At 55.8% G+C, this 15,839-nt stretch overlaps 1 protein-coding gene and 1 long non-coding RNA gene across 3 annotated transcripts; one reads left to right on the top strand and one right to left on the bottom strand.

The window, feature by feature from the left end:
* Window positions 1-938: 938 nt before the first annotated feature.
* Window positions 939-2,824, bottom strand: LOC135307188 (uncharacterized). Of its 2 annotated transcripts, XR_010367908.1 has the most exons (4): window positions 2,736-2,823; window positions 2,475-2,534; window positions 1,661-2,388; window positions 939-1,130 (listed from the first exon to the last, which is right to left on the bottom strand). It is a non-coding gene; the product is annotated as an uncharacterized LOC135307188 (long non-coding RNA). The 2 variants fall into 2 exon arrangements; XR_010367907.1 differs by having other exon boundaries at window positions 1,661-2,534; window positions 2,736-2,824.
* A 2,423-nt stretch (window positions 2,825-5,247) lies between these two features.
* LOC135307668 (uncharacterized) lies at window positions 5,248-14,957 on the top strand. The gene is made up of 9 exons (XM_064432066.1): window positions 5,248-5,576; window positions 11,148-11,219; window positions 11,307-11,378; window positions 11,465-11,563; window positions 13,015-13,122; window positions 13,324-13,383; window positions 13,472-13,570; window positions 14,035-14,200; window positions 14,730-14,957. The coding sequence occupies exons 1-9, from the start codon at window positions 5,516-5,518 to the stop codon at window positions 14,926-14,928; spliced, it is 936 nt and encodes a 311-aa protein (XP_064288136.1). The 5' UTR covers window positions 5,248-5,515; the 3' UTR covers window positions 14,929-14,957.
* Window positions 14,958-15,839: the final 882 nt, after the last annotated feature.

The raw sequence follows: 15,839 nt of genomic DNA, 5'->3' as shown, positions 1-15,839 counted from the left end.
TTTTGAATTTGGCCACTGATTGGCCCGACTTAGACCTTTCCAGAAACACATTTCTGGGCCAAACCACGACAGAAGGGTTGGAACTCTCTGCCCTCCAGCACTTGCCTGGCAGGCAGGTTCCCAAAGGTGCTGGGAGCTAAGCTGTGCCCTCCGAGGGAACAGAGCCAGCCTCCCTTCAGTGGGAGAAGGCACGGCCTCAGCTTTAGCCCCGGGTGCCTGCAGTGGCCCAGGGCACGGCCATGGCTGTCAATGTGTTGGGCTGCAGCACAGGGCAGGCCGGAGCTCAGCAGCCTCAGCAGAGCCCAGGGCCGCGGCCCTTCCCTGCCGGGGCCCGAGCCTGGCCCGGCCCGGCCTGAGCAGCCCGGACTGGCCCAGGGGATGGGCTGCGCCCGCCCGCTGTGCCCACAGGCTGGGCCCAAGCCTTTGCAAGAGGCTTTCTCCCAGCTTGGCAAAACCTCGGCCAAGTGTCCCTGTGCTTGCTGAGAAGAGCAAAAAAACCCCTCAAATTTAACCCTGCTGCCCAACGCATGAGGGATCCCTGCACACCTTAGGAGAGGCCATCAATACTCCTTTGTGCCTCATGAGGGATCCCTGCACCCCTCAGCAGGGACCCCAAAATATCCCAGTGTGCCTCTTCAGGTCCAGGCCCAGATGATGCCACGGAAGGAAATGTGCCCTCAGCCCAGGGATGCTCAGCATGGGCTCCCCCATCCCCTCGGGGCCCCGCCGCTGGGCACAGCAGCCCCTGCCTGGTTCCTGCCTGCCCACATCGTGGGCATCCACGGCTGCTCCTGGGCATGGAGCTCAGCCAGTGCTGGTGCCGGGTGGGCTTTGCTTCCCCTACCACACAGACATAGTTGTGAAAACTTTATTCTTTTATTTAAATATGAAATATGGGCCAAGCCCTGCCCTGGCAGACAGGGGATGCCCACCTTCATTCCTGGCCAGGGAACAGGACCAGGGGGCTCAGGGGCAGAGGGTCTCGTGGAAGGATGGGTTTTGGGATGGCCTCCTGACGCTGCTGCAGCCATGGCAGGGCAGATAGGGGCAGAAGTGGAGAGCTGGGATAAACTGTCAAGCTCCCGCTGTCTGTGTTGTTAGGCCCATCTGCTGAAGACGCACAGGAGCACCTGTGAAGAGAGGAGGTGGCTGAGGCCACAGCTGCCAGTGGCACACAGGGACCCTCGTGCACAGCAGGGCCCAGAGCTGGCAAGGCTCCCCAGCACGGCTGGAGCTGCTGGCACAGCTGGGCCCAGCTGGACAGCTGCCCCTCAAGGCCCCGGCCAGCAGGGCACGGCTCTGGGCAGGGTCCCTGGCCAGGAGCGGGCCCCAGAGCGCCTCTGCCTTTCAAGGGCAACCTCGGCCCTGCTCTTTCTCCTCCCCACCTCCCTCTGCCTCTGCCCCGTGCCCCTGGGGCTGCTCTTGGCCAGGAAACCTCAGTGGGAGCCAGCACTGGCTGCAGACCCAGCGGGGCCCCCAGGACAAGGCCCAGCAATTAAGAGGCCAATGAAAGCACTGGGCAGCAGCAGAACCCTCAGCAGAGATGTCTGGACAACCAGGGACTGGCCACAGCTCCACTGCAAATTCTCTGGGAAAATTCCCTGACTATGAGCAGCCTGTAAAGGAAGCTGTTTGAGGCAGAGAATCGCAAACCACTCACTGTTTTCTCTTCCAGCAATACCAGATTCCGGCAGAGCACAAAAGCAGGCACAGTGCTGCACCAGCCACAATGGCCATCAACTTAATCAAACAAGGTGTTCCCCAGCAGAAAACTCTTCTCATGCTTTTCCAAGTGTAGTCAGAATGTGTTGAGGTCTCGGCTGCATCTGTGGGAGCAATGGGGAGCGTGAGCCCCTGCTGTGCTGCACTGCTGAAATGCAGCGTGGTGGATATGGGCAGGACCTCCTCACTCCCTGTTTCCTCCAGAGCTGGAGCGTGCAGGCATCTTGCTGCCCCTTGGCACAGGACTGCTCAGTACCCAAACCCCTGACCCTGCATGCCATAATTCCTCTATGCTGTGCCCTTCTGTTCCAACTAACACTTGTCAAAGAAATGGATAACGACAAGGAAAATGGCCAGGATTTTGGAGCTGCTCCAGGGCCCTCTCTCCTGAAAAGAGCGGCCCCTCCAGATGTGCGCAGAGACTGGGAAATTGCAGGGGATCTTAGGGTGTGCATGGCCTGTGGTGCATGGATGTCTTCCCGCTGTGCTGGGCACGGTGTGTCCACATGTGCAGCCAAAGCCCCCGGCTGCTGAGTCCCAGGGGAAGGCTGAGGGAAATGCACCCACTAAGCTGGCTGTCCACGCCACTCTGTTTTTGTTCCAGATGTTTGGAATGGTCCAGGGACTTACGAGCTCCTGTAGGTTTCTTCTTCCTTCTTGGAGGACCTTAAGAGAAATATTTCCATTTCCCAGGAATGGATCCCACAAAACGAAGTCCCAGCCTGTGGGGTCAGCAGGGACACACTACTCACCCCTGCCATGGGAGCTGGGCTTTTGTGCAACATCCACCAAAGTCCTCCCTGCAGACACACCTGTAACACAACAGCCACAGAGCTTCTGTCATCTCTGCTGATCTACACGGGCACCCCTGAGCCACAGGAGCGGTGAGGGGATCGCGCAGCGCAAGGGCACACACGTGCCTGTTTCTGTGCTGGCACCTGCAGCGATGCCCCCCTGGCCAAGCTTTGGGCTCTGAGCTGGCAGCTCTCCCAGGGGGAAAGGCCTTGACCTACCCTCAGCATCTCCCAGAGGCTCAGTAATGGGTACAGGTTGGGAATTCAGATCGTCTTCATCAAAAGTATTATCTTTGTCATCAGGATCGTCTTCATCATCAGGTTCACCTGCAAAGGATGGACACAACAGCTCCTGTGACACTGTACAAGATTCTCCTTCAGGCCCGAGTGGCAGTAAGGGCACCTGGGTGATTGGTGCCCTCCAAGGCACTCCCTCAGCTCTGCCTCCCACTCAGGAGCAGGGGCAGGGGGAGCACGTGCCTGCAGTGGCCCCACACTGGGATGGAAGGATCCCTTTGCCGGACAGTCAGGGCAGAAAGGACTCCCTGGAGCTGCCAGCAGCTCTAAACCCAGACACGGGCAGGGCCAGGTATTGGCAGTGGCAGCAGGAGCAGCTCAGGCTCCCTGGGGCTGGCAAAGGAGCTGCCAAAGGCTCAGCCCCGGGGCACAGCCCTGGGCCCAGCCCCTTCCCTCTCTGCCCTCTCCCTGGCTGCACAGAGCACATGGAAGGACACACTGCCATTGCACACGGGAGGAAGTTGGACTGCTCCTTCCTCCCACTGACAGCAATCCTGTGGGATCACTGTTGGGTACAAGAGTAGAAATTTGGAGGCCAGGATTTCCAGAATCCATCAAACTTCAGAGGATCTTAAGGGAAATGACAGAGGAATATTACTCTGGACAATGATTACACTTGGACAATGATTGCTCTGTTAGCAAAGAGTTGCTGAAAACCTACCATCACCAAGCTCCAACATCCTTAAACTGTGCTTTAACAGCGTTTCCCAGTGATGGAAGTCACGTTCCCAGTCTAGAAAGGAGCACAGATGGGAACTGTTCCATGCTGTGCTGGGATCCCCTTGTATAGGGAACCGAGCACTGCAAGGGGGTCAGGTAATGCTGTGTGCCTGCACTGCCAAGCAGCAGAGAGGGCAGCTGAAGCCTCAGCAGGGCTCAGGCCCAGAGGCACAGCAATTACCTCCTGGGCCTGTGCCTGGCATGGCCTCCCTTCCTGCAGCAGAGGCTGCCATGGAGCCACTGCTTCCTCCGGGAAACTCAGCCTTCAGCACAGGCTCTCCTTCCATGTCTGCAGAAAGGAAAAAGGACAGCTGAATCAGGTGGGGTTGTTTCCCAATGGGAATGTGGCATCTTCAGGAGGCAATGCTTGTCTAAGTAATGGATAAGATTAAGGAGAAAGACCAGGGCCCTGCCTCCTCCAAAGAGCGGCCCCTCCAGATGCACTCAGAGACTGGGAAATTGCAGGGGATCTCAGGGTGGGCATGGCCCATGGTGCAGTTTGGACTCCCTGTCAGCTGATGCCAAATGCCTTCCTGCAGAGGCTGGGCAGAAGCTGCAGCCAGGCCAGACTGGGAAACAGCCCTGCAGGGCGTGAAAGCAGCAGCAGCAGCAGCGGGGCAGCGAGGCTGCCATGGATCCCTTCCCACTGTGCCAGGCACGGCGTGTCCAGATGTGCAGCCAAAGCCCCTGGCTGCTGAGTCCCAGGGGAAGCATGAGGGAAATGCACCCACCACGTTGTCTCTCCAGGTCACTCCAGATCCTGTCCATCTGTTTGGATGCCTCCAGGGACTTCCTGTCTCCTCTAGGTTTGTTCCTCCCTCTCAGAGGACCTTAAGAAAAGCATTTGCATTTCAGGTGAATGGATCCCAGTGAACCAGGGCTCAGCCTGTGAGGTCAGCAGGCATACACTACTCACCCCTGCCATGGGAGCGGGGCTTGTGTGCAGCAACCAGGAAAGGAGCCTGAAAAGTCTTTCCTGCAGACACACCTGTAATTCAACAGCCACAGAAGCTCCTGTCACCTGCTTCCTGCCAGGTTCTCAATGATTATTCTTTTAGCAACATTGACAACATACCTGCTGGAGGGTTAAGACCCTGGAAATCTTCATTAAGCCAAGCTGCTGGAGAAGCCTTCCTAGCATGCTCGTCTAGAGGGGAGCACAGATCAGATCAGAACCCATTTCCATGGTGTGCTGGGATTCCCCTCTCCCATAGAGAACTGGGCACTGCAAGGGGGTCGGGTAAGGCCTTGGCTGCCAGATATCAATGGACATGGCCAAAGCTGCACAGGGGCCTGGGGAACTCTGGACTGGCTCTGGTCACTCTCCACCCTCTTTGCAGGCCCTGTGCAACATCCCTGGAGTGGTGGCTGGAGGAGCCCAGGCCCCGTGGGGGCTCTCTCACTCCCACAGAGGAAACCCTCCCTAGCACATCCCGGGGAGCAGGGAGCGCTGTGCTGGGAAAGGGGAGCCAGGCTGCCGGCTCACCTGCTCGCCACACTTGCAGTGGAGCAGCCTGGGCAGCCCAGGCAGGCAGGGCCACGGCCAGGATCAGCAGGAGGGAGAGGCGCAGAGCAAGGGCCATGGTGCCTTGCCCTCTGCCAGTCCCGCAGCTCTTGCTGCCACCGCTGTCCTGACACCGCTGTCCCAAGGTCAGCACCGCTGCTGCCACCGCTGCTGCAGCCGCAACAGTTGTGCTCAAGGACTGACTGCTGGCTCCTTGTGCTGCTGTGCAACCACGGGGCTCTGGGACCTCTGTGATCTCAGAGCCTTCTGTGACCTCATGGCCAGGGTGGAACTGCTTTTGGAGCTGGATCTGCCTTCTTCGGAAGGGAGCTCATCCTGCCCAGCTGCTCTGCCCAAGGGCTGTGACACAGTCCCAGCTCAGCTGATCTCACAGGTTGAGGCATGAAGGGATGCAGAGCAGACCTGCCGAGAAAGACTTGGTGTTGCAGCTAGATGAGAGGCTGGACGTGAGGCAGCCATGTGCATCCAAAGGAGAGTGCCCAGCAGGTTGAAGGAGGTGATTCCCCACCTCCGCTCAGGTGAGACCCTACTGGGAGTACTCTGGAAGGGGTTTTATAGTGATTTCTGTGAGCCATCGAGAAGTTTGATAAGAGGATCCGTGCTAACCCCTGAAAGAATTTCCTACCAATGTTTTTGATATGAAAACCAAGAAAGAAGAATAAATAAGAGAAACCTGCAACTCCCTATTCCAATAAGCATTTTGCTTGTCTCTCGTGACCAATGAATAAAGTGTAAAGTTAAGAGCTTTGTAAGAATGGAGAAAAAGCATGCAGGCTAGAATAAAAACAGGGTTTGAAGCCTTCTGGAAATGGACTGTGTTGCTTCGTAGTGTCTCGGTCTCTCCCACGACAGAGTACTGCATCCAGCCCTGGGTCCCCAAGAAAGGAAGGACATGGTCCTGTTGGATCTAGTCCAGAGGAGGGACAAAATGCTCTGAGGGCTGGAGCCCTTCTGCTTTGGAGACAGGCTGGGAGAGCTGGCAGTGTTCAGCATGGAAGAGAGAAGACTCCAGGGACACCTGATTGCTGCCTTTCAGGGCCTTATGGGGGCTTGTAAACAGATGGGACAGAATTTTTAGTAGAGCCTTTTGTGACCAGACCGAGGGGGAATGGTTTTAATCTAAAAAATGGTCAATTCAGATTAGATGAAAGAAACACATGTTTTACACTATTGCTTATTAAACCTAGGCAAAGGTTGCCCAGACAGGTGGACATCCATCCCTGCAGACATTCAAGCTCCTGCTCTGAGCAACCTGACCTAGTTCAAGGTGTCCCTGCTCATTGCAGGCCATTGGGATTGATGGCCTTTAAATGTCCCTTCCAAGCCAAGCCATTCTGTGCTCCTGTGCACCATCAAAGCAGTGCTGCATTAGTGCTGGGCTGATTATGCTGGCACCTGTATTTTGGTACTTGTGCCATTTAGCAATTGGCCACGAGAGGATTGATGGGCTGGGCAGTGAAGTCTGCAAATAACACACAGTATGCTCAAGGAGAAACAGGAGAGCAACACGGCTTCCAGTTCAGATAAATGCCAGCATTTTGCTGCCCATTCCTGGTTAGAGAAATAAAGGAATGTCCTGAAGATCCCTTCATGTGGGTTCATTATTGTCCATATCCGTACTTGTGTTCTGTAAAACAGGTAAGTTCTTACAGCTTCTTGCCCCATTTATCCCTGGATAAAACCCAAATACTGCATTGCTCCTTGTCTACTTTCTTCCAAGTCAGGGCAAATTTTGTTCATTACTGAGTGGGACATATTCATCTGTTCACAAGCAAATTCCTCTTGCCACTCTCACAATGGCAAGACTGCTTTGTTGATTTGCTCTAATCGGACTGTAATTAAGGCCTACCTCTCACTAGAATTAAAGCTGATGCATTGGGAGGCAAAGTGTTGAGTCATTTCTCCTGGAGTCTGGCACTGTAGAGAGTTGTTCTGTAAGTAAATGACAACTGAAGACAGGTGTAGTCTACCATACTTCTGGCATACTAGAAGTGAGAAAAAACCCTTTGAATCAGGATTTTATCCTTTCTTCCTCCACCTCCTCCTCCCAGGAATTTTAATCTCTGAGGTCTAAGCTCTTCAGCTGCCTCACAAACATTGTTTTAATTCAGGCAGGTATCCATGCAGTGAGCCACAAATCAGGACCGTGCTGTGAACCTTGAAGCAATGTAGGTTTATAGCACTGAAAATAATAATCCAATACCCACGTTAAGCCAAGCCTATTGGTTATTTCCCAAATAACTCTACCTATCCTCAGTGATGTTTCAAAAACCATCATTGTAAAAGCTAGGAGCAGGGAGAGAGAATGTTATCAAAATTAAAAATACAGCTTTCTGAGATCTTTATATTCCTATAAAAAAAGAGTCCAAACTGTTCATCTATGGAACATTAACTAAGAAGTGAACAAAAGACTGTCAAAATTACTGCTTGGGGAATAAAAAACCCATAAATAAAAACAAGCTTAAATGTAGATAATAAGTAAACCATCATGCGGAGAAAAAAAACAGACCTGCCAAAACTAAAACCAATAAGGCTGTTTCGTCTGTCTTAATAAAATAAAACCTGAAAAGAATCAGAGATTCTCAAGGGCATTACTTTATATAGAAACTTCCTGGTATTGGGAAAAACATGAAGAAAAGTGTAGCATGCAATTCACAGATGTAACCTAGAATTTGTTAGTGGCTTTGTTGCAGAATTTCTGAGAGGAGACTGGAAAAGCATAGGGGTTGATCAGACCACGTGTGGGCATTTACAGCAGTCTGAGGGATTTACAACTGGAGGGAAGAAAAGCAGCACACAATTCCTGGGACAATCTCTTTGCTAGCTGTGGAGTTTTTGACAGTCTGTCCCCTGGGGCTGGGGGAGCTGTCATGGGGCAGGGAGGGCCAGGGGTGGCAGTGGCTGCTCAGGGATGGCTTTGGCCCGTGTCCCTGGCAGCAGCCACTGCCCAAGCAGCTGCGCTGCCCCCGGGCTCTCCTCCCGGCCTGCTGGGCTTTGTTGGCTGGCACAGCCTGTGCCAAGGGCCGGCAAGGTGCCTGCAGGCCCCAGCTCTGGGGGAAACAGAGACCGTCCTGCCCGTATCCAGCGTGCTGCCAGCTCAGCAGTGCAGCACAGCACGGGCTCACGCTCCCCATCGCTCCCACAGATGCAGCCGGCACCACAACACGTCTTCCCCATTCCCAGAAGAGCCTCAGAATGGGTTGCTGTTGAGGAACCCTCTGTTTGCATGTGATAAGGGCAAGATTGGCTATCTGTTTCTGCCAGGAAATAATTTGGAAGTGCTCAACTGAACCTTGAATCAGAGCTTCCCCACTGCAGTTCAGGTCTTTGATTGTAATTCAGTCCTAGCAGTCAGTTTTATACCCCTCCCCTTATTTTCTATTGTTATAGCATATTTTATTACCAATGGGTTGCTCCGTTCCCCCCTGTGATGTTGGTTTTGCCCCGCTTGTCCATCTCCCCAAAGACCTGCCCTTTTGTTCACTGTTCCTCCTCTCATTGCATGTCAGTCCCTCTCCAAGCCTGCCCCTTGCTCTTGAAATTTCCCTATCAATTTTGTATCCTTCAGAACCCCATTGGTTTGTTTAAGTTCTTCCCCTCCCCTGTAATCCCCAATTGGTTTAAACCTTGTATTCCCCGCCTGGTGTTCCACCCTCAGTCTCTCCCAATTGGCTAAAGATTGTATCCTGCCCTGGGACCCTGCCAAGTCTGTAAGTTGGTGTATGCCTTTAATGCAGTGTTGGTCTGGCCCTGGTCGTCTGTAGAGTAATCACCTTCGGAAAACATAGAGCAGACCTCACCCCGTTCCTTGTCCCTACCCTCAGGGCAGTCCTACCCCCAAGGCAGTCCAGCTGTGCTGTAGAGCAGCTGTGCCCTGCAGCCACAGCCCAGATTCGACAGTTTTCTGGGGGCAGCCCAGTGCCACTGTGGGTGTGGGCAGCTAGTGGGGCTGAAGAAATGGGGCAGCACAGCACTTCCCAAATCAGCTCTGGGCGCTGCTATGCAGGAGGGTCCCTGTGTGCCACTGGCAGCTGGGGCCTCAGCCACCTCCTCTCTACACAGGTGCTCCAGTGCATATTCAGAATACAAGCAGAAAAGCAGAAGCAATGAGAACTTGACAGTTTATGCCAGGTCTTCGCTTCTGCCCCTATCTGCCCTGCTGTGGCTGCATCAACATCATGAGGCCGTCCCAAAACCCACCCCTCCACAACGAGACCCTCTGCCCCTGAGCCCCCTGGTCCTGTTCCCCAGCCAAGACTGAAGGTGGGCAGCCCTTGTCTGGCAGGGCAGGGTTTGCCCACATTTTATGTTTAAATAAAGAGTTGGAGTTGTCACAACTATGTCCAGGTGGTAGCAGCAGCAAAGCCCACCAGGCACCAGCACTGACCGAGCTCCATGCCCAGGAGCAGCCGTGGATGGCCACGGTGTGGGCAGGCAGGAGCCAGGCAGGGGCTGCTGTGCCCAGCAGCGGGGCCCCGAGGGGATGGGGGAGCCCATGCTGAGCATCCCTGGGCTGAGGCCACATTTCCTTCTGTGGCATCATCTCGGCCTGGACCCCGTCCAGGGGCATGCCCAGGAAAAGGGGGAAACCACCTAGAAAGTGCTTGCCTTGAGATCAATGGAATGAGGCTGGACTCTGAAGGAAGTCCTTCATAGCCTGAGGGGTGAGCTCAGAGCCCAGAGACAGAGACTGAGCCTGAGCCTGTGGCACCCGCAGATCTCTTATGAGCAGAGTGGCCATTTGCCCCCAAGCCTCATCTGTTCCCCCAGGGACACGTGGTGAGCACACACAGAAGATGGCTCAGCCCTGTTGCTGCTCCCTGAGTCTTATGTTTCGGTCCCTCTGAAGGCATGCAGGGGCTTTGGATCATCTCTGTGCTGTGCAAGAGGCTGGGGGCACCCAAAAATTGTGCAGGGAATTTACTGTATGTGGAAAGGTGTGCAGGGGCCGAGGGACACCTGTAAGTTGAGCAGGGGTCTGGGGTCTCTTGTGATGGCACACAGGGGGATTTTAGGATGGCTGAAGGTATAGCCTAAAGTGTGCAGCTCCCCTGATGGCCTGTGTTGCATTACTTTTGTAAGCTATGGCATCAAGTCCTCCACTTTTGAAATAGGGGTCAAAGGCCAGCACAGCGCACAGCACGGACTTGGTGGGAGCGGGGCAGGGCTGGGGCTGCCTGCAATAGTGGGAATGGCCAATGTGAGCTGAATTTTGGACATGACATTGCTTTGGCATGTAGAACCATGAAATGTCTCACGTGTCCAATATTGTATAGCTCGCTTCTTGTGAAAAAGAGCTAGATTGCACATAGCTACCAGCAGGGACACACTCTCCTTGCTGGAAGGGCACCTCTTGAGATCCATTCCCACAAAAACCTGCCCCGGCCATGAGGTCACAGCAGGCTCAGGGGTCACAGCAGGCTGAGGACACAGCAGGCTCTGAGGTCACAGAGGTGCCAGAGGTGCCAGAGCCCCGTGGTTGCACAGCAGCACAAGGAGCCAGCAGTCAGTCCCTGAGCACAACTGTTGCGGCAGCAGTGGCGGTGGCAGCAGCGGTGCTGACATTGGGACAGTGGTGTCGGGACAGCGGTGGCAGCAAGAGCTGCGGGACTGGCAGAGGGCAAGGCACCATGGCCCTTGCTCTGCGCCTCTTCCTCCTACTACTCCTGGCCGTGGCCCTGCCTGACAGGGCTGCCCAGGCTGCTCCACTGCAAGTGTGGCGAGCAGGTGAGCCGGCAGCCTGGCTGCCCTTTCCCGGGACAGCGCTCCCTGCTCCCCAGGAAGCGCTGGGGATGGTTTTGCCTGGGGCTTTAGGGAGGGTTTCCTCTGTGGGAGGGACAGAGCCCCCACGGGGCCTGGGCGGCTCAGGCCACCACTCCAGGGATGTTACACAGGGCCTGCAAAGAGTGTGGAGAGTGACCAGAGCCATTCCAGAGCTCCCCAGACCCCTGTGCACCTTTGGCCTTGTCCACTGACATCTGGCAGCCAAGGCCTTACCCGACCCCCTTGCAGTGCCCAGTTCTCTAAGGCAGAGGGGGATCTCAGCACACCATGGAAATGGTTCTGATCTGATCTGTGCTCCCCTCTAGACGAGCATGCTAGGAAGGCTTCTCCAGCAGCTTGGCTTAATGAAGATTTCCAGGGTCTTAACCCTCCAGCAGGTATGTTGTCAATGTTGCTAAAAGAATAATCATTGAGAACCTGTCAGGAAGCAGGTGACAGGAGCTTCTGTGGCTGTTGAATTACAGGTGTGTCTGCAGCAAAGACTTTTCAGGCTCCTTTCCTGGTTGCTGCACACAAGCCCCGCTCCCATGGCAGGGGTGAGTAGTGTGTCCCTGCTGATGCCTCAGGCTGAGCCCTGGTTCTATGGGATCCATTCACCTGAAATGCAAATACTTCTCTTAAGGTCCTCCGAGAAGGCGGAACAAACCTATAGGAGACAGGAAGTCCCTGGAGGCATCCAAACACATGCACAGGATCGGGAGTGACCTGGAGAGACAACATGGTGGGTGCATTTCCCTCATGCTTCCCCTGGGACTCAGCAGCCGGGGGCTTTGGCTGCACATCTGGACACGCCATGCCCGGCACAGTGGGAAGGGATCCATGGCAGCCTCGCTGCCCTGCTGCTGCTGCTGCTGCTGCTTTGACACCCTGCAGGGCTGTTTCCCAGCCTGGCCTGGCTGCAGCTTCTGCCCAGCGTCTGCAGGAAGGCATTTGGCATCAGCTGACAGGCTGCCCAAACTGCACCATGGGCCATGCCCACCCTGAGATCCCCTGCAATTTCCCTGTCTCTGAGCACATCTGGAGGGGCAGCTCTTTGGAGGAGGGAGGGCCCTGGAGCGGCCCCAATAACCTGGTCTTTCTCCTGGATCTTATCCATTACTGAGACAAGCATTGCCTCCTGAAGATGACACATTCCCACTGGGGAAGAGCCACACTTGATCCAGCATTGCCTTCTCCTTTCTGCAGACATGGAAGGAGAGCCTGTGCTGAAGGCTGAGTTTCCCAGAGGAAGCAGTGGCTCCATGGCAGCCTCTGCCTCAGGAAGGGAGGCGCTGCCAGGCACAGGCCCAGGAGGTAATTGCTGTGCCTCTGGGCCTGAGCCCTGCTGAGGCTTCAGATGTCCTCTCTGCTGCCTGGCAGTGCGGGCACACTGCATTACCTGACCCCCTTGCAGTGCTCGGTTCCCTATACAAGGGGATCCCAGCACAGCATGGAACAGTTCCCATCTGTGCTCCTTTCTAGACTGGGAACGTGACTTCCATCACTGGGAAACACTGTTAAAGCACAGTTTAAGGATGTTGGAGCTTGGTGATGGTAGGTTTTCAGCAACTCTTTGCTAACAGAGCAATCATTGTCCAAGTGTAATCATTGTCCAGAGTAATATTCCTCTGTCATTTCCCTTGAGATCCTCTGAAGTTTGATGGATTCTGGAAATCCTGGCCTCCAAATTTCTACTCTTGTACCCAACAGTTATCCCACAGGATTGCTGTCAGTGGGAGGAAGGAGCATTTAGCTGTCCATCTTCCTCCTGTGGGCAATGTCACTGTGTCTTTCCATGTGCTTTTTTGCAGCCAGGGAGAGGGCAGAGAGGGAAGGGGCCGGGCCCAGGGCTGTGCCCCGGGGCTGAGCCTTTGGCAGCTCTTTTGCCTGTCCCAGGGAGCCTGAGCTACTCCTGCTGCCACTTTCAAGCCCTGGCCCTGCCCGTGTCTGGGTTTAGAGCTGCTGGCAGCTCCAGGGAGTCTTTTCTGCCCCGACTGCCCTGCAAGGGGCTCCTTCCATGCCAGTGTGGGGCCACTGCAGGAACGTGGTCCCCATGCCCCTGCTCCTGAGTGGGAGGCAGAGCTGAGGGAGTGCCTTGGAGGGCACCAGTCATCCAGGTGCCCTTACTGCCACTCGGGCCTGAAGGAGAATCTTGTACAGTGTCACAGGAGCTGTTGTGTCCGTCCTTTGCAGGTGAACCTGATGATGAAGACGATCCTGATGACGAAGATAATACTTTTGATGAAGACGATCTGAATTCCCAACCTGTACCCATTACTGAGCCTCTGAGAGATGCTGAGGGTAGGTCAAGGCCTTTCCCCCTGGGAGAGCTGCCAGCTCAGAGGCCAAAGCTGGGCCGGGGGGGCAGCGCTGCAGGTGCCAGCACAGAACCAGGCACGTGTGTGCCCTTGCGCTGCGCGATCCCCTCACTGCACCTGTGGCTCAGGGGTGCCCGTGCAGATCAGCAGAGATGACAGAAGCTCTGTGGCTGTTGTGTTACAGATGTGTCTGCAGGGAGGACTTTGGTGGATGTTGCACACAAGCCCCGCTCCCATCGCAGGGGTGAGTAGTGTGTCCCTGCTGACCCCACAGGCTGGGACTTCGTTTTGTGAGATCCATTCCTGGGAAATGGAACTCTGTTTCTCTTAAGGTCCTCCAAGAAGGAAGAAGAAACCTACAGGAGCTCGTAAGTCCCTGGACCATTCCAAACATCTGGAACAAAAACGGAGTGGTGTGGACAGCCAGAGTGGTGGGTGCATTGCTCTCATGCTTCCCCTGGGACTCAGCAGCCGGGGGCTTTGGCTGCACATCTGGACACGCCGTGCCCGGCACAGCGGGAAGGAATCCATGCACCACAGGCCATGCCCAGCCTAAGATCCCCTGCAATTTCCCAGTCTCTGAGCACACCTGGAGGGGCCGCTCTTTGCAGGAGAGAGGGCCCTGGAGCAGCTCCAAAATCCTGGCCATTTTCCTTGTCCTTATCCATGTCTTTGACAAGTGTTACCTGGAAGAGAAGGGCACAGCATAGAGGAATTACGGCATGCAGGCTCAGGGGGTTTGGGTACTGAGCAGTCCTCTGCCAAGGGGCAGCAAAGTGCCTGCAGGCCCCAGCTCTGGAGGAAACAGGGAGTGAGGACGTCCTGCCCATATCCACCACGCTGCATTTCAGCAGTGCAGCACAGCATGGGCTCACGCTCCCCATTGCTCCCACAGATGCAGCCGAGACCTCAACACATTCTGACTACACTTGGAAAAGCATGAGAAGAGTTTTCTGCTGGGGAACACCTTGTTTGATTAAGTTGATGGCCATTGTGGCTGGTGCAGCACTGTGCCTGCTTTTGTGTTCTGCTGGAATCTGGTATTGCTGGACGAGAAAATGGTGAGTGTTTTGCGATTCTCTGCCTCAAGCAGCTTCCTTTAAAGGCTGCTCATAGTCAGGGAATATTCCCAGAGAGTTTGCAGTGGGGCTGTGGCCAGTCCCTGGTTCTCCAAATAACTCTGCTGAGGGTTCTGCTGCTGCCCAGTGCTTCCATTGGCCTCTCAATTGCTGGGCCTTGTCCTGGGGGCCCCGCTGGGGCTGCAGCCAGTGCTGGCTCCCACTGAGGCTGCCTGGCCAAGAGCAGCCCCAGGGGCACAGGGCAGAGGCAGAGGGAGGTGGGGAGGAGAAAGAGCAGGGCCGAGGTTGCCCTTGAAAGGCAGAGGCGCTCTGGGGCCCGCTCCTGGCCAGGGACCCTGCCCAGAGCCGTCCCTGCTGGCCGTGGCCTTGAGGGGCAGCTGTCCAGCTGGGCCCAGCTGTGCCAGCAGCTCCAGCCGTGCTGGGGAGCCTTGCCAGCTCTGGGCCCTGCTGTGCACGAGGGTCCCTGTGTGCCACTGGCAGCTGTGGCCTCAGCCACCTCCTCTCTTCACAGGTGCTCCTGTGCATGTTCAGAAGACACACCTAAAAACAGAGGCAATGAGAACCTGAAACTTTATCCCAGTTCTTCACTTCTGCCCCTGTCTGCCTTGCCATGGCTGCATCCCCGCCATGAGGCCATCCCAAAACCCACCCCTCCTCAACGAGACCCTCTCCCCCTGAGTCCCCTGGTCTTGTTCCCCGGCCAGGAATGAAGGTGGGCAGCCCTTGTCTGCCAGGGCAGAGCTTGTCCCATATTTTATGTTTAAATAAAGAATTAGAGTTTTCACAGCTATGTGCATGTGGTAGCAGCAGCAAAGCCCACCCGGCAAAAGCACTGGCTGAGCTCCATGCCCAGGAGCAGCCGTGGATGGCCACGGTGTGAGCAGGCAGGAGCCAGGCAGGGGCTGCTGTGCCCAGCGGCGGGGCCCTGAGGGGAAGGGGGAGCCCATGCTGAGCGTCCCTGGGCTGAGGCCACATTTCCTTCTGGGGGATCATCTGGGCCTGGACCTGAAGAGGCACACTGGGATATTTTGGAGTCCCTGTTGAGGGGTGCAGGGAATCCTTATGAGGCACAAAGGAGTATTGTTGGCCTCTCCTAAGGTGTGCAGGGATCCCTCATTCATTGGGCAGCAGGGTTAAATTTGAGGGGGTTTTTTACTCTTCTCAGCACGGCATTGGGACATTTGGCCGAGGTTTTGCCAAGCTGGGAGAAAGCCTCTTGCAAAGGCTTGGGCCCAGCCTGTGGGCACAGCGGGCGGGCGCAGCCCATCCCCTGGGCCAGTCCGGGCTGCTCAGGCCGGGCCGGGCCGGGCCAGGCTCGGGCCCCGGCAGGGAAGGGCCGCGGCCCTGGGCTCTGCTGAGGCTGCTGAGCTCCAGCCTGCCCTGTGCTGCAGCCCAACACATTGACAGCCATGGCCGTGCCCTGGGCCACCGCAGGCACCCGGGGCTACAGCTGAGGCCGCGCCTTCTGCCACTGAAGGGAGGCTGGCTCTGTTCCCTCGCAGGGCACAGCTTAGCTCCCAGCACCTTTGGGAACCTGCCTGCTGGGCAAGTGCTGGGGGGCAGAGAGTTCCAACCCTTCTCACTGGGAATTGTGTCTGGTGGTGTAGGGATTTTAAATTTT

The sequence above is a fragment of the Passer domesticus genome, chromosome 9 (assembly GCF_036417665.1).
Source record: "Passer domesticus isolate bPasDom1 chromosome 9, bPasDom1.hap1, whole genome shotgun sequence".
In the NCBI taxonomy this organism is placed as follows: Eukaryota; Metazoa; Chordata; class Aves; order Passeriformes; family Passeridae; genus Passer; species Passer domesticus.
Note: the sequence above shows the minus strand (reverse complement) of the source record. Positions and strands in the feature narration are given on the sequence as shown.